Here is an 18419-nt window from a genome sequence, read left to right on the forward strand (position 1 = left end):
AAACACAAGAAACAGATCAAGTTGTGTCTCAACAGTAGAAGCAAGCCTTGGATCACAGACTCCACAAAGTATACTGGTTAGTCAAAGTAAAATTCTGCTGAAGTACTTCAAGGTTATGCTCCTCTTCCACATTGCAATCTTAAATTATTACAATTCATATTTCTACAAATGCATAAATTTTATGTGATACAGTTTACATACTTTTTGATATATGTGATGTGAATTTAAGCCAACCAGAGCTTGATGGGTCTGGACATGACTGTTTGCAAGGGTAGCCGGGGATGGGGTCTAATGCCTTCATGTCACCCCAGGAAAAGTTGACAAGTAAAAGGAAACCAACAAGGAACAAAAGTAAAAGAAATGATAAAAGAAAGAGAATCAAGCAGATGGAAGTCACCAGTTTGTTGCCAGTAAATGCTTTGCCCCCTTCCCACACACACTTGGTAAAAATCTTGGGCAACACCCATGGAAAAATGTCAAGAAGTGTTATGATTTGCCTGAAGTTTTCACCTGTGTATCAAATTAAAACAGGATTACTTACTCAGTGGTCCTTTCTGAGCTGCTTTCACTTTTGCTTCATCTAGCTTTTTCTTTTCTTCCTTCTGCTTTTGCTTCCAAACCAAGTCCTCCTGTTTAAAGACAATATTGCCTTTTGTTTTAATCTACGTACAGCATGACAATTTTTTTTATCAATATTGCAATAAATAAGCCTTCAACTGTCAGTTTATATGTGCATGTACAATATATGTTACATGTTAACAAGTCTGAGGGCCTGACATCTGATTCCAGCAGAATCTTTCTCAAAGATTTGCAGCTGTTTTTGTGATCTGCAACAAATATTATTTTGCACTTCTGTTTTTCACATTATATTACAGCCAGCCAAGCAGCGAGACTAATTGACCATGCTATAGACAGACAGATCTTCCCTGCCATTTTGGTCCAAATGGAATCTTTCTCAAAAACGTTCTGCTATGATCAAATCATCAGGCCGAAAAGGTGACAGATCAGACTTGAATTTCTTGAACAAGTACCTCTGAATTTATCACACAAGTTTCAGTTCATTAAGTTTCATTAAGGTACATGTAACTGCTGGACTAAAGCCATGACTGGTACATGTACATCTGCATAGAAAATTTTCAGAACATTCTTTATCCTATGATGGCCTACTGGTAATGTTGATCATAAACCACAAAATTGAACCTGCATAAATCTACTTTGCATTAAAACTTCTAAGGAAATTGTTTATGTTCCACTGATGAAGTTGAAAAGGCATACCGTGAGTGTACTTAGTGCAAACCTCCATACAAAAATCTATAAAATGTAGGTTCAGAAGAGAGTGTGGAACCATAAATGTCCACAAAGTCTTTTCCAATCTTTGAAATATATACATGTACCACTTTAGAGACACTTTGGGGTCAAAGTTATTTGTTGCAAAATAAAGAGGAACAGTTCAGGAATATAAAAAATCCAGCTCCAAGGAGATGTTGTGTATCCAAGGACTGTTCACTGTGTTAATGTCAAATCCAAGAACATGATATCATCAACTTCTTGAATTCAGTAGACGAAACCAAACCATGGGCAATGGGCATTGGTAATGAATTGTAGGTGACTACAAAGTCTTTTACTGTAATGAAGTAACAGTAAGCGTCATAGGCCATTCATGCTGTATTTCTACCTCATTTAAGAGCTAAGGATCTTTGTGGCCATGTCACTTTTTGAGGCAATTTTCTTGTTATAGTATGCACCACTCCAACCTGCTGTACTGAGGATATCATCCAAAGAGGCTCCTGCTTTTAGTGCCTTTGAGAACGAAGCTGATCTGACACTTTGCTGTGTTGTTCAAATTTAATTTAGACTCAATGTTTAAGCTCAAGCTGCAAACAGTATGGCTACAAGCATGGCCATCTTCAGGGTCAAATCTTTAAGAGATAAATACCTCAAGGGGACATGCCAGCAATTTGTGAAGCAAATAAGCTGTATCCCATGTATCTTGGTGTAGGGGGTCTGAGGTTATACGCTGCCCTCAAGAATCTTATCACCAATGCAATGTCCTTTCCAGACAATAATCTGATATAAAGCACTCCTGGTAGTGTTCAAGGCTGAATACCCTTGTCAAAAGGATGAGTAAGAAAATCTAACACTTCAGTTACATATGGCTTAACACAATCAATCTGCCTTTCAGTGCAAAGGTTGTTCCATTTGTGGATGTAGACACTGTACTATTTATGAGTCCCTAATTTCCAGGCACTGAGCATGATTTCTGAAGTCCTCTCTGAAATCTAAGATTGTCCGGGTGTTTTCCCGATACAAGTCGTGCTATCAGTATCAATGTTTCTCATAGTGGATGAAGCTTCTGACTGAATCGCACGGTTAGGAGATTGGCTTGTGGTAGCTGCACAGGCTCCTTGTCTAGCAGTTCTAGGAAGGGGACAAACCACTGCTGGGTTGGCCACAGTGGTACTACCATACACGCTGACCCTTGGTTGCACTAACTTTTGTAGGCATCTGCCAATCAAGCCGAAAGGGGGGGTTTAATGCTTTCTGCTGTCCCATCTGCCAGAATCAACCTACGCTTTCACTGAGACTGAGTCATTGACACTTCCCACACTGTCACCTTGTGGAAAGGAACTAGGTTTAATCTGGAATTAACCAAATCAAAGCAAAACATGTGGTATCAGGTTGTGAAAATTACACGTCACATGACAGGATGGTAATTAATCAGGCTCTAATAAGATAAATCACAATACGGGTACATTAAAAACATGTAGTTACATAATATTATTGGACGACATATCGACCTAAGTAAATGTAGTTTGCAATAGATACGAAACCGAGGGCTGAATGTTTTCATTAAAACTACATGTATGAAGCCAAAACTTATGACTTTGCTGAGCACAGGCCGACAAACACAATGTACTAGCAGAACTAGCAGAAATATGCCAAAACAGGGTTCTCTAATATCCATTCATCCAATAAATCTTCAAAACTTTGTACTGCAGTAACTTTCTCCAACATGAGATTACCCTCCAACAATACACGCATAAGTATAGTCCCCAAATCTTTGTTATCTGAGCCCTATCACATTATACAGTAATTATATGTACATGTAACCAGGTACAACACTGTATCTACTGCCCTACATACAAATATCACCGGTGGGCCAGAGTAAAATGCACTGCCTGAATATACCTAAAGAGAAGCCTGTGTTACAGGGGGGAATACCGTATATGCATGAAATTCTGACCATGAATGCGAGAAAGTGTCAATAAATTCAGCTTGGGGGTCCCTTCACCAAGCAACATACCACTGGCACTCTGCATTCAAACTAGAAGCAAAGAGGTAATGGACCAAAATTCTGAGTGAGGTTATGAAAAACCTGATTATCTGCATATACATGTATCATTAAAATGCCAGTTTATGCCTACTTTCAAAATCAGCTACTACATTATTTACCCCAGGGATGTGTGATGCAGATAACCAGATACTGTTGGTCAGACACCAAGACCACAAAGTTTTGGTTATATTAATGACGCAAGATTGCTTTCCTCCCATATGGTTAACGTAAGCAACAGCTGTTGTATTAGCTGCACCTTTCTCAATACGTTTAACTTGGAAAGACTGTAAAGCATAAAAGGATGCCACAAATTCAAGATGAGTAATATGACATTCCTTTTCTTCCTTATTCTGTCAACCATCGGTCGATTTATTGAGGCATTTGCCGCCTCAACCTTTTAATGAAGCATCACACGTAATGCTTACTTCTGGGTTTTTGGTGATTATAGCCTTGACTTGTGAATATCTATCCACTATTGCAATTCTTGTTTCAATGTGGCTGTAACAGCCACGGAAGCCTCAAAATTTCCTTTTTTCTGTCTGATGGCAGTATCTTTTTCTTTTCCGAGATTTTGATAATGTAGAGGGCCCAGATGTACAGCTAGAAAACTGGCTACTGCACTACCAATGACTTTAGCCACATTATGTATAGAGTCCTCAGATACCAGCACCAGATTCTTAGCTTGCGAAACAATTTTGTCTTTTTTGTCTTCAGGTAAGGTAACCATCGTAGATTCAGAATCTATTTCAAATCCCAAGTAGGTAATCTTGGTTGTGGGTTCAAGTACTGATATTTCAAAATTGATTGTAAAGCCCAAGTTTGCAAAATTGTTAAAACCTGTTGCACAGAATCAAGCAAAGCTGTATCAGTGTCTGCAACAATCAACATATCATCCAAAAATCCAGTTATATTTTACCCCATCTTACGCAATGTAGCATGTACTGGCTTCATCAATTTGCTATATTTTCCAGGGGCTCATGTCAAGCCATTAGGCAAACAGGTTAACTGGTAAATGAACCTGAGATATTTTTGGAAGCTCTCATGAATGGGGACACCATAGGAATCATCTTTGAGATTGATGCCATCAGGCATCCTGGTGTTATCAGATTCAATGCTGCTGTCAGAGTTTCCATTTTGAAATGACAGTACAGAAAATTCTGATTTTCTTTCAAATTAAGTATTAAATGAAATGTTCCATTTTTTTTGGAACAAGAAAGATAGGCGATATAAACTTTCCTTGCTCTGAGCTTGCCAATTCAAGCACCTGCTTCTCCATTAACTTGTCTCTTCTCTGATTATTACTTGCAGTGATTTTTAAATCTGGATTTCCACACATTTCCTGTTTGTACTGGGACAGTATCATTTCTGAAAGGAATGGTGCAGCCTGCAACTGTTTGCAAAATGTCCTCATCTGATGTTATTTCCTTCCAATTTTGGATGAATTGTTTCAGGTTTCTTGCCACAAATTTAAGTGTAGGTCTGTCACATATCTCACCTTTGGTGACAGTTGAGCTTGAAGATTGTCCTGATTAGGGCTTGCCTTGGCCTATAGGTGTGGATGTATATGCAGGCGCTCATTTGTAACTTGACATGGAATACGATTGTGGCTGCAAAGTCACAGGTGCATATCGATAACCCCTGGCATGTGGATGCGAGTACCAAGGTCCATGTGGACAATAATGATCCGAGCCACTTCTTGCCCTGCCTTGTGTAAAGGGTGGAGTGGATCGTGGTCTTGTGCTAGGCTTCAGCTTACTCGACACCTGTGATTTACATTTCCTATGTCCTTGATAAGCCTTTAAACATTGTCGCCACAAAGGAATTGGTTGTGAGCAACATTGGCTGAATAGAGATGGCCATATTTCCATGCCACATTGGGCTTGTGCAGTTCACTTCTAGGCACAGATTGTGGAAACCATGGCCTGAGAAATGGGTTTGCAGGTATACCATGGAATCAATCTCTTTTGGGCGAGGTGTGGTTCTTAGAAGAGCCGGAAAGTGTTAACTCGACGTTTTGGCCAGTGTGCTCTGGAAGGTGTTGAACTGGCGGGAACCTTGAGTTCAGGTATAAGGGACCCTTATGCCAAGGGGGGGGGGAATGGGGGTCGCTTCGGGTAGAGAAGACCCTACTGCCCGGGAGTGGGTGTCTCCTTGGGTGCTAGTAGTGGGTGCCAGATGTCGCTGAGCTTGAAACCGATGTCTGGGGTACGGTGTTGTGCCGGGAAATCTCGATGGCTTCTTGGATTCTCCTTGGGAGCCAGTACTGGATGGGGGCGATGAGTTCAGCTTTGTCCCATTGGATGGGGTGGTCCGTGGAGTGTACATGTTTGATGATGGTCGACTTGTCGTATTCTCCTCGTCAGCTGTGCGAGCGGTGTTCTTGGAGTCTGGTGGGGTGGTTCCTGCCGGTTTCCCCGATGTATACTTGGCCACATTCACATGGAATGTGATATACACTGGGGCGACTGCTAGGTGGGTGATTGTCCTTGTGGGTATGAAGTGCAGCCTTCAGCTTGTTGGGTGCTGAATGATGTACTTTGATGTTGGCCGACTGTAGGATGCTCCGGAGTTGGTGGGAGGTGGGGCCCAGGTACGGTAGACATACTTCGGGTATAGGTGACCCTAACGCCGTGGGCGACGGGTGGACTTCGGGTACAGGAGATCCTAACATCCTATGGGATGGCTTGAAAAGGTTGATACGTTGGTTGCAGTAGCTGTTCATCTTGAGGGCAGAAGCTCAACTGCTTCCGCATTTCCTTTATAACCAGCTATTCACTCCAGTCCGCCACACTCTCCAGAGGACGTCCAGAGCACACTGGCCGAAACGTCGAGTTAACACTCACCGGTTCTTCTAAGAACCACACCTCGCCCAAACGAGATTGATTCCATGGTGTACCCGCAAACCCATTTCTCATGTATGTTCCACCATGCAAAGCTTCAAATCTTACTTAAACCATGGCCTAATATGAGTCATTGATCAAAGCCTGTTTGCCCAACATGCCCAAGATGTCTACCATCTGGACGATGCATAAGGCAGATTTGGCCACAGCAATTTGTACCACTTGCATTCGTTTGTCGAAGTTTTTTGTTTGGTTAAACAACAAGTCCCAAACGGGTTCATTAACTTGCACTTGCTGTAGTTCCTTGCAATTTTCGCGTCACCTGACTTCAGCAGTCATTGCTCTGAACGGGTCATAATCCATGCCAGATGTAAACATATAGTGGCTAAACTTGGTTCAACTGGATCAGTGATCTTTTCTTGATCCTTATGAAACTTGCCCGGCAGCTGCAAAGTCTTCCCTTCTTTTGCACTTTCAGCACCGACATCGTCAGTTTCAGATAGTGCTTCTGCCACTGATTTCCTCTTTTTTTGGTGCAAAGCCAATCAGCTTCATTGTCGCTGTTACCGAAATAGGCACTGCCATCTTGTTCTGTCATGGAAGGAGCACATCTTTCCACTGTGCAAGGAACATATTCCTCTCATAAGCGTACTCATAGTGTTCTGCATCATACCAATCCATGAGACCACAAGGACCAGGATTTTCCCTCTGTTTTTTTGAGTTATTGTCCCTCTGCTGTCAGCATTTTAGCTTGTGCATCATTGTAGTTAGAACACTTTCGCCCTTTTCAAGCCCTCATACTTTTCGAGCTTGAGTTGGTACGAGAAGTTAACATGTCACGTTTCTGTTTTGCTGGTTCCAGTCATACATGCCAAGACACGTAGGACTGGTGCTCGCATCACACCGAGCTGCACTCTCGGCATGACTTTTAATTTCAGATTTTTCTGCATTGGGCTTTCTTGGCGAGAAAATGTCCCCTTTTTTTCGACGTGACAGCGTCATCATCGACTGCCATTTTTGCCTTCTGAGTTTTTGGCATAACCTTTCAAAGATTCACGTTCAACTCCAAAGGAGTTTTGCTAAATTCAAGATTTTCAGCACAATCTTGCGAGAGATATTTTACCAGCTCGGGCAACGAACATAGCATAGCATGCGCAATGTATATCCATGAAATTCTGTATCACCTTCCAGAGGGCAGTATGGAATAATCCAATAAGAACAACTGATTTGCGGTTGTCTCAGTACATGTATATGCAACTTTACCCAAACATAAATGGAATTGTCGACCATGCCAAGGCACTTATTAATGTATGGACCGGATCATGTGTACTTATTGAACATATGCCAAAGTATCGTAAATGGCCAAGACCATGTATAAACTGGTCAGTCGTGGGGGCATGTAACTAATACGTTTGCTATCTTGTTAGCTGAACCAATGCCCGGGTCCACATATGGAACCTGCTCTGCATTATCACCTACATGTATCAAGTAAGAAGTTGTGAACCGGGAATATGACATGAACAGCACCCCCAATTATTCTGTGTAGGCCGAAGTGCGTAGGACTCTGATGCATCATTCATACAAGCTTAGACAACAGCTAGGCTATTTCTCAACCGCTCAATGATTTTGCCTGGAGTCATATGTGTGAAAAGTACAGACACGTCACCCACAAGTACCAGGCAAAATTTACAAATGTTGAAGTCACAGCCATAAATGAAACAGTCTTAGAGCTTCTGGCCATGAAATTTGGCAGTTTTCCAATACTCAACTTAAGCTCTGTCTCAGGCTTCAACTGTTTTTTTAACTACTTTGAAGACTTACATGTAGCTGTAAGCTCAATTAATAGTCTAATAGTACCACAAAACATCAAATAAGATGCAAGAGAGCCCAAAATTACAGTAACCCACTGATTTAAACGCTTCAGGCTCACAATTGGGGATTGGTTTTGGGGACGAAGCCTGAGATGGCAACAAAGTTGAGTATTGGAAAACAGCCAAAGTTCAACTTCGATGCGGTTTGGTACCCAGACATAAGGGTATTTTACAGTTTATTTGTGTACACACTTTCCCTTGTGTGGAAAGGTGCCCTGCTAAATGTACAGCGTGCTTTATTCACGTGAGTTTGTATACGTACATGTACAGTACATACACACGGGCGCGGTAGGTAGGCCCATAGGCTAGAGCGGGACTTGGATTTGATGTTTGGAGTTCTCACTCGCAGGCACGTGCGGTATGCCCGCTTGAGCAGTGACTTGGACTCAGATTTGATGTTTGGAGTTGGCTCTTTGAATGTAGAACTGCCGATGGTGGTTACCCAGTTCCTCACAAAAGCGGAGCCATCAATTCTGGGTTTTTTTTTACCACTATTCCAATCAGAACAAAGAGTATTGCGCAAGCCTAGTATTACACATGTACTCAGATTCAGACTCTGATTTTGGTTCTCAGACTTGGCTCAGTACTCGGCCATGAATGTACTCATACTTAGTGCTTTGGACTCAGACTAATTACCAATGTACAGTACTTGTATTCGGCCTGAGACAGGCACATTAAGTACCAGTATGATTTGAGGACTTTTTCAAAACTGCTAACACAATTTTGAGCTACTTCTTTGATGATTTCCTTGATTTATTTTTGCAACAAATAACCCTTACCTCTAAGTGCCTCTTAACATGTTTTCGAGAAAAAGTTAACCTTGTGTGGATCTGGCTTAATATGAACACGAGGTTCTCACAACCTGCATCGTGTTCATGGGTCCACACTGAGTATGTAATTTTAAAGCTGTACGTGTACATCCATGAAAGGACAAGGCAGAAAGTGTACCCCTTGAACTTTGTGGTCGGGCATAAAAACTGAGATAAAGTGCTCCTTACTTCATCAAGTTCTTTCTTCTCTTTCTTGGCTTGTTTTAAAGGTTTCTTCTTTCCCCCTGTAAAACAAAATACACTAAATTATGAGCATTCCTCACACATTTGTACCATGTAGGCATGACATTTATGTATTCCTTGTTATCTGCTCACATTTGCCTTGATAATGTTCATGTCCCACACTGTAATCAAGATTGCCTATTAGTCATGTACACATGGCATACCGGTATGGTGGTATTGTCAACTCTTCTCATTACGAAATCCATAGGACCTTGTCAGAATACTCATTGATTCCAAATTTTGTGGTAAGCTAAGCACTTGCTCTTCCATTCAGTGAGCACAATTGGCTCCTGGGTCATTCTATAAATTCGGGGCCAAACAGGTAGGTACATGTAATTTGGATTAGGCCTAATTCATCACTCTCGGAAATTAGAGAATGTATTCTGAACTTTACAAAATCATACATGTACATGCAGGTCAGATGTGACAGGGACACACAAAAAATTGGACCCCTAAATTACAAAATTACCCACTTACAATTTCGCACCATGCTGAGTGGTTTATAATATGGTACTTTGCCCTTTGTACCTGTACATGTACAGTACTTGTATGGGACTGTCTATTCTACATGTACATGTTCAAGTACAAGTAGGTTTAATACTATGGGCAGCCAATGGGGCAAAAAAGACAATGGCAAATTCTCCCCCCCCTTAGTGTGGGAGGGTCTTTTAGTGAATACCTATCCCAAACAGTTGCTATAATATGCAAATTTTCTCTGCGCCTTATTTTATTCCCTAAAACCTTGATCAACTGTAGTGCACCCTCTATTCCCATGATGCATTGTAACGCTGTCGCAATGTTTGTCCTTTTTCAGTATGATACCATCAGACCAAAAGCGGGAAGGACAGGCGGACGCCGACTGTTTGGGAAGGTATTCACTAGCAGACCCTCCCCCATTACTATGGGAGAGGAGTCCACTGCTTTCATCCCACCCCAAACAGTCACTATAATATGCAGGAAGGGGGGGGGGCTGGGCAAGGACGCATTATATGAGGGAGAGAAGGGTGTTTTTAGAAGTGGATACATGATAGAGGATGGAAGTCGACTGGTTCTGGACAAGGAGACCCAGGGTTGGAATGAGGCATATGCCGTGGGTTCCCATCTGATGTGGTCATTGGCGATGGATAGTAATTTCAGTTTGCCTCCCCAACGTTATTAAGTAGTAATTGGCTGTACGAAGGCCAACTTCACTGGAGTGTATAGTAGTGAGGCCTCACTGAGGGGTTCAAATGGAGGGCCAGCAAAGAGCTGAAGGATGGCTGATAAGTCCTACGATGGAACCAGTTGTTTGGTCAGGGGACACGCTCTACAAACATTCCTTGGAGAAGATGTTTAAGTACATGTATGTCATTATCCAATAGAATTGAGCCATTGAGAAAGCTGCTGTGTAGAGCTTTGATGGCAGACCAGTAGTTGCAGATGGTTGCTACATGTCGGCCTTATTTGAACAGGTGCATGAAGACATTGACCAAAGACCTCCCTCAGATATGTCTGGTGTTGAGTAGGGGTGGGCCTAAATTTTTTGTGATTAATGAGGAACCCTAGTGGTTTGTAAGGTCGTAGGTGAGGTGAGTAGAAGCCGTTGCCTTGTCAAGAGTTGTGCAGGTGATGAACAAATCATCTAGATATCGAATAACATGACGTCCTGCTTCCAGAGATGAGCAGGGACAATTTTAGCTGCTCGTGTGAAGACCCTTGGTGTCATGAAGAGGCCGAAGGTAAGGGCCTTGAACTCAAATAAGCTCTTGTTGTACATGAAGCAGAGAAACTTGCAGTCTTGTAGGTGAATCAGGATATGAAGATGATGCCCAAGTCGGGATTGGAGGAGACTGGGGACCGTCCAGAGCATCTCCATGCAGAATTTCCTGGGGTGGATAGACTTGTTCAGTGGTTTCAGGTTCCTTATGGGTCTCCACTTGCCGGGTTCCTTCTTCGGGGTGAGGAAAAACATGGAGATGAAGCCCTCATTCCTGAGTGACATGGGACAGGGTGGATGGCTTCTTTCTGAAGGAGAGCATCTATCTCAGACTCTATTGCCTCTCACTTGTTTCTTTCGGGAGGGATTAGAGTCAGACGGACAAAGGGGTGCTTGTGAGTTTGAAAGAATATATGTGAGAGATGGTTGAAAGCACCTAACTGTCCGATGTGATGTCTCTCCAGAACCTTGCAAAAGTTGGGGGCGGCCCCCAACGGGTTCACGACTGAGGGTCGCAGGAAAATTTGTGTACTCATTGGCGCTGGCCCGTAAACGATTGGGGGAGTGTGGGCAAGTTGCTCTTCCATTGTGGCTCTTTTGCAAAAGCTTTGCAGGTTGAGAAGATGAGGGGAGAAGGAGCCAGAGTTTTCATGACATGGGGCTGGTTTGGTGGGTTGGGCTCTATGGTTGGTGGAAGGGGCAGTTTTGAAGGCTAAGCTTGTAGGTGATGTCAACTTGCTTTGCCTCAGCCTCCATAGTTTCCAAGAATTTCCCAGGAAAAAGGTCCTTGCCATAAAGTGGGAGATCTTGGGAGTTTCGACTTAACTCCCTTATAAGAAATATTCAAGGCGTCAAGCACATTAGATCTTCATGCAGATATAATAATTGTAGAGATCTGTACGAACTTTTCAAATACAGCATGGATGTTTTCATCGAAAGTCCAGAGTGCAATGGCCACTAGGTCTGAAGTGATTGACGAGTCTTTACAGGAAAATGATAAAGCAGAGACTGTGTTGCGACGCTTGAATTTAAGCTTGAAGTTAGCCTTGTCTTGGTCCTTGAATGGATTTTTCCCAATTGATCTGCAAGCATTGGAAGCCAGCTTATCTTTGGCAGTGACGGGATGTATGGGACAGAGAGGAAGTTGTCAAAAACCTCTGGAAGTTCGCTGTCACTCTGGAGGCATGTGGTCACCATCATTTCGCGTGGGTGAGGACATACTAGGTCATCCTTTATACTCTTATGTTTTTTAAAGGCAATGAGGGGTTTGGTTGGGAAGAGCGCACTAAGATATTCATTACGGTCGATTAACTCCCAGTTTTTGAGAAGGGCCTGTTTTAAAGCTGAATGTTGCACTTGAGGGTAGTAGGGCAAGACAAACACAAGCGGAGTCTTGTTTTCTTCTTTTTTAGTCTGCCTGCTCAATTTCTTGAGAGTTTCGCCTTTCTGAGAGAGGAGGGTCAAATCTTCATGGGAGTATCCGCGGTTTATGAGTTTGTCCCTGAAGAATTCAACCTTCTCTTCAAAATCTTTAGAGTGTGTGCAGATACGTTTATCAGTGTTGTAGTACTCGTACTCCGCTACTACTCGAGTACCGTTTTCAGAGTACTCGTACTTGGACGTCCAAGTACTCATACTCGAACTACAGCTCTTGTGCTCGGGCTACAAAATACTCAAACTCGACATCCAAAAATTGTACTCGAGCATCAAAGTACTCGTACTCGATTAACAGTACTCGATAAAAAAATCATTTAAGTTAACTTACCACGCACGGCCGTTAAAATAAGGTACAAAAATATCGACTCCAATGACCCGATATTCGATACGGTTTGGACAAAGAGAAGGCCGAACGTGGGACCATTAATGCATATGACCCATTCCCCGTCTGTGCGGGTGCTTAACCAATCACGTACGCTAATTATATTGTGGCACTCCAGAATGGTCCCGCGATTTCCTGGGCATTGGTAGTCTGGTTCCTGGACCCGAAAATTCTAACAACGAACCCAGCATACAGAAAATCACAGGCATGTGAATAATTGAGTCTGGAAAATAGACTTTGCCGCGCTGTGCACGTTGTGTCAACTGCTGCAACGCACGTGTAGTGACCGTGACATTTGCTAGCCAGATCACTTGTTCTTGTAGCCATGCCACCTGCATTCGGTGTTTCTTTTACACAGTGGCAGTTCTTAGGGTCTCTAAATTAAGATAAAACTACTTTTGAATTAGCAGTATTTGTACTCGTACTCGGAATTAGAAGTACATGTATTTGTACTTGTACTCGGAAGTGCAAGTACATGTACTTGTACTTGGAAACCAGTACTTCTACTTGGCTGGCAAAGTACTCGCCCTGTCTTTGTACTCGGCAGTCAAAGTACTTGGCGGTACTTGGTACTCGGAAAAAAGTACTTGGTTACAACACTGACGTTTATATCTCGCAACTTCTCCCTTGATTAATCTGCCAAATACTGACTTAGGGTGGGCTGAATCTCGAGTAAGATACTGAAATGTATCCATTTTCTTGGGGTTTGTTGGGCAGCCTTGCGGAGTTTGTCATTTGTGACAGCGCTGACATTGATGTCTGGTGCAGCAGTCCATCCAGCGACAGATCCAGTTCAAGGGACCAGATATTCAAGAGCCCACGAAAGTAGCCAGCAACATGTATTTCGATAGCCAGTCTTCCATGGACTCAGCAGTGAAGATGGCAGTGGGTCACACTTTTTTGCCAGTGATCTAGCTCGCCAGACTGCTTGGCTTCGTCCCGCCTCATAGTGTTGTGAAATCTTCCTGGTTATTTGATGTATAATCTCCTCACTCTGTCGTGTGTATGTGTGTTTCGTTGGCCCCCATAATCTAAGACTGTTCGAGTGTGCACTTTACAAGTGTGTGATGTGAGCAAACGCATTGTGAGTTGATGTTACGTACCTTTAGTATGAAATGTGTCCATTTCTTATTCATGAAAATGTAGTCTAGCAGACACCTTCGGTTACGTGGTGGATGAAAAGTCTGCAACTGGGAACAGTAAGGTCGCATGACACCAAACATGCCAATAGATTGCTGCCAACAACAAAGTCTGAGACGGCTTCAACATGAGGTGTTGAGCGAGCACGAACTTCTTGCTGGTAGCTATTCTTCACAGTTAAACCATGCGGTAGAAAATCAGCGTTTAGATCACAGACAAATGCCATTATGTCGCGATGTGGTTTCAAGGCCAGGTTCCAGCCACATCAAACGTCAATGCACATGGTAGGCCTGTCCAAAACCCTGTTATGTTCTTGAATCCCAATTATGTCAGAGTTTTACAGAGTTTGGTCAGCTCATACAGTCGGTAGTCTTTCTTGAGAGTTTGAGCATTTAATGTTCCAATGGTCACAGATGCGGGGGCAGATGTTAGTGCCTAATAGCCCGAGCTGGCAGGCTCCAGGTCTGTTGGTGCCGCAGGTTTAACACGATTTCCATACACACAGATTTTAAACAACGGACATTTTGATCTTAAAGCGCTTTTCCTGCCCTTGTTCCCCGTCTGGTCCTGCGTTTGCACAAACCAAGTCTAGCTGTGGTTTTTGGCTATTCACTTTGTACGCAGTCCATGACAGGCTCATCAAGACGCTCCTGCTCTAGATCATGTTTGCAGAGCATTCAGACTGCACGTACCACAGTTCATTCCCCCAGTGTGGTTGTTGGCTTACCCCGGTTCTAACCAGAACTTGTGATGGTAATCATTAGCACGATAATCACGAGTATCGACTTGGAACATAGCACCTCGATCCTACTGCTGACTGACTCTTGTCGTGCTGTGGGGAAAGTTGGGGACCGTTGAACTTATTAAGCCCCCAACTGGCCCAGGTTGCCCGTTTGACCCTCTAATATCGCTAGTTGGCACGAGTCATCCTACATCCTTCGAGTACGCACATACAAAGAGAGAGAGAAAAATACCGCACAAAAACAAACAACACACATTTAACCTCTTAACAGCGCGATTATTTTGACGACTGCTGGGCTGTGGCATGCCATGAATGGAGAGCGTTGTCCAGCAGCAGGCCCCATTGAACCAGCAGCTGCATGGCGAATAGACAGTATGTGTGGAATGCACTAATCCTCACACAATGTTGCGGTAGTAGCAGTCCTCCGTAGCAAGGGTTGAGAATAATAGGTAAATATACAGAAACTACAGTTTATTGTTTATACATATCTGTTACAGTTGATTAAGACACCACAGGAACGTGGAGCGAGAGCGGAAACTCGAAAAACTAAAATTGCCCAAAATGATGTCCGTTAGCAGTGGCGCTGAGAAAAACATGGCGACGGTACTGCAATGCATTATGGGAATAGAGGGCTCACTATGGTTATGTTCAAAAAGACAGCAGCCAAACTAACGAAATCGGCAAACCGAAAAATGATGACAAACCAAAAGGACAGGAAGGGAATGAAAAAAACAACACCGGCATTAAAATGATACACCTTGCGTGCACAGGACTATACAACTTGAAAATAATGCGGTTGGAAACTGTCAACTGACAACGCTGCACGAACCAAGGACAATACTGTGAACAGTCAATACCAAATGAACGAAAGACCAGTGTTGTAGGTCTTGAGACCATTTTGGGACTTTTTTTGCAGTCTCGGTCTCGCCCTGTCAAAGTCTCGGTCTTGGGAGGGCTGGTCTCAGTCTCGAAAGTGCCAGTCTCGGTCTTGGTCTCGGTCTCAGATGCCACAGTCTCGGGTCTCTCCCTCGAGACCAGTCAAGACCATAACAAAATGCACATCTAGCTACCACGCATGCACGTGGTTGCAAAAGACAAAATTACCTCCGCTCGAGTCAAATCTTGAACCACTGATATAAATACAACACAGTAATGTTCAGATTTTTCCAATAAACAATGAAATCGATGCTGGAATGAAGACTAGTCAATGTAGCATGATGCAACCTTGTCTCAAGTTGTTACTTTATTTCCAATCCAGAGTAGCCGTGCTGCTTGACACCATGGAGATGACATTGTGAGTAGTTGAATTTGCACACTAGACTGGTTCCTGTTCCCTACGTAGTCTCCTGCTGAATGTAGGGCTGGGACGAGAACTAGTCTGTGTGTGTGTGTGTGTGCACGTCTGAAAGTGCTTTCATTCCATGTTGTATGTGGTACGTGTTGTTTTAGTAGTTTCGTTACGGTACACGTTGCGACATCGTCAGCTCTTGAAACCTCCAATCAGCAAAACATTAAGGACCTACGATGACCTATCTCTGTGTGTGAGTTTATGCTAATATTTTCATTTTATTTCTTTTGTACTTTAGTGTAAGACCATATGTTTGTCCCTATTTACCTTTTGGTAAAAACTAAACATTGGTTTATGGTTTGTATCGGTCTCGGATGTCATGGTCTCAGTCTCGAAGTCCTGGTCTTGGTCTTGAAGGAGTAGGTCTAGGTCTTGGTCTGAGTCTCGTATGCCTTGGTCTCGGTCTTGGTCTCGGACATCAAGGTCTCAGATACAACACTGCGAAGGACATTCACTCCAGGTCAAATGTTTGGATGGGTTGCATTCCAGTTTATACAAACCCAAGTTCAAAAAGGTATCCGCATGATTATTGTTAAACTAAAATTTTCCTTCATTCCATCTGCTCCCTGAGGGATGCAAGTACTGCACAGTGTAAAACTGTGATCAAAGGTCACTTCTTTTTGCATTGAGATCCAATCCTTATTTAGATCTCAAGAGACGAACAAAAGAGCAACCCAATGGTTGTACTAATTTAAAGACAGCATTTACAATGGAGATTAATGCCTTGTCAACAGAATATACATGTACAAGTAGATGAGTGGAAAATTCAAAAAGTCTTACGTGCAAAGAGTGAAAACAAAACACGGTTACACTAAAAATTAAACCCATATGAATTTTTTCCACTGGAAGGGAATCAAAAGCTCAATAAATCTGATTTTCGAAGATGTGCCATCTCCAGTGGTCTTTGAGTCACAACAATCCATCAAATCCTTGCTCTGTGTATCCACCAAAATTTTGTGTAATGATCCTGCATCCCAGGACTTCCCATATTAGTCCATTTTAAGAACAGAGTAGCAGCTTTCACTAGTTTGACAGGGTTGTCAATGAAAGTTTTAACGCTGTTTTATGATCTATTCCAGTCTTGCTTGTTCTTATAATAAGTTTTTTGATCACTTCCATACACATCCATAAAATTTGTACTGTTCCTCGTAGCACAGACAGTTAAAACACACACTACTAGTAGTACATGTAGTTTTGTGCGTACCTATGGACATGTGCAAGCCTGGTATTCACAATGGCGTACTTAAAGTCAGTTTTAGCATATGGGCTGAGCCTACAAAGAGGTTAAGGCTGCAGGACATGCAAAGGTTACCCAAAGGTAATAAAACATTGATGCCATGGGTTGCATCCAGAATGCATTATGATAAAAAATAGCACCCTCTGGGTTTTTTGGCATGACATTGTCCTTCCTTCATTCCGCATTGTCCTTCTTTTATTTAGCGTTGACTGTTGGCAGTGTAGTCCTTTGTTCATTCAGTGTTGTCTAGTGACAGCTTCCGACCATATTATTTTCATTTGTAAAGTCTGGTGGCACTCAAGGTGTGTTTTTTAATGTGGTGTTGTCTCTTTCATATTGAAATTGGAGGATTGGGGACTGCTAAGATTGAAGGTGTTTTAAATTGCCACATGGAATCTCTTTAAATCATATTGTTTTGATTTCATAATAAAAGAAAAAATAGAAGAATATTACCACCAATCAAGCTAAATTTGTCTGCACTGGGAAAGATACAAGTAATTTTGCCGACTTGCCTTGAATTTAAAAAATTCCAATTCAATTTAAACAAATTTTTTTCCCGATTAAAAAAGGCAAAACCTGCTCCTATGGCCTTTGTAAAGGGTTTGGCTGAATTTCAGAGGCCTTTACATACATGAACATGCTTTTGGGAGGCAAACAAAATTAATTAAAAAAAATCACCTGTCATTTTCTTTAAAAACTTTGGGGGTGGGGGAGATGTCCTGCTAACCTCTAGATCTGCCCTTTTGTTCGTAAGTTGTAAATGATGCTTTTCCATAATATTTCATGTTTCACCAAATTTATCTCACACAAACATTTCCCCATGGAAGCCTGCACAGTTCAGTCAGGACAGATGATTGACATGTACATTCACACTGAACTGGAATTCAAACAGAGTTCACAATGAGGGTTAACTGTAATCAATTGAGTTTCATAGGGAACACATTCATTTACGTGCCTACACTTGTGATTCTTAATTCTTGTCATTAGAGCTTCTTCCTTTGACAAGAGCACGGCTTTCTCAAACATGCATGTGTACTTTGCATAGGAGAGAGGTTAATTTTTTAAAAAGGACAGTTTTTATTTTGGGCCATATTAAAAATAAAAGATTGCAGAACTGGAAACATAAGAAATTATCTTGACTTTTAAAACATGTACCTAGAAAAATATGTGAATTCTTTGAATAATTTAACAAGCTCAATATTCTATAGATTCAAATCCACAACGGCTTAAAGAGTAACTAAGACAGGGAAAAATCAAATGCTGAATTACCAACCTTCTCTACCAGACATATTGCAACCTGGGTCGACCTTCACTGTACTGAAAAGTTAGGAGAGGTCCAA

General features: G+C 42.3%; 1 protein-coding gene across 3 annotated transcripts in view; it reads right to left on the reverse strand.

Moving 5' to 3' along the window:
- Positions 1 to 18419, reverse strand: part of LOC110990433 (translation machinery-associated protein 7-like) — a 48721-nt gene that overhangs the window by 4074 nt on the left and 26228 nt on the right. Inside the window, exons 2-5 of one of the 3 annotated variants that reach the window (XM_087135493.1) lie at positions 18353 to 18419; positions 9044 to 9099; positions 542 to 629; positions 203 to 295 (exon numbers count right to left, since the gene is read on the reverse strand). In XM_087135493.1, coding sequence (XP_086991619.1) covers positions 225 to 295; positions 542 to 629; positions 9044 to 9099; positions 18353 to 18368 — 231 coding nt within the window. In that variant the 5' untranslated portion in view covers positions 18369 to 18419 and the 3' untranslated portion in view covers positions 203 to 224. Of the gene's footprint in view, positions 1 to 202; positions 296 to 541; positions 630 to 9043; positions 9100 to 18352 lie in introns of those variants that run through there. The other 2 variants (XM_087135492.1, XM_087135494.1) reach the window with 2 other exon arrangements.

The sequence above is a fragment of the Acanthaster planci genome, linkage group LG04 (assembly GCF_054643075.1).
Source record: "Acanthaster planci isolate LZ-2023a linkage group LG04, COTS_SCS, whole genome shotgun sequence".
NCBI lineage: Eukaryota > Metazoa > Echinodermata > Asteroidea > Valvatida > Acanthasteridae > Acanthaster > Acanthaster planci.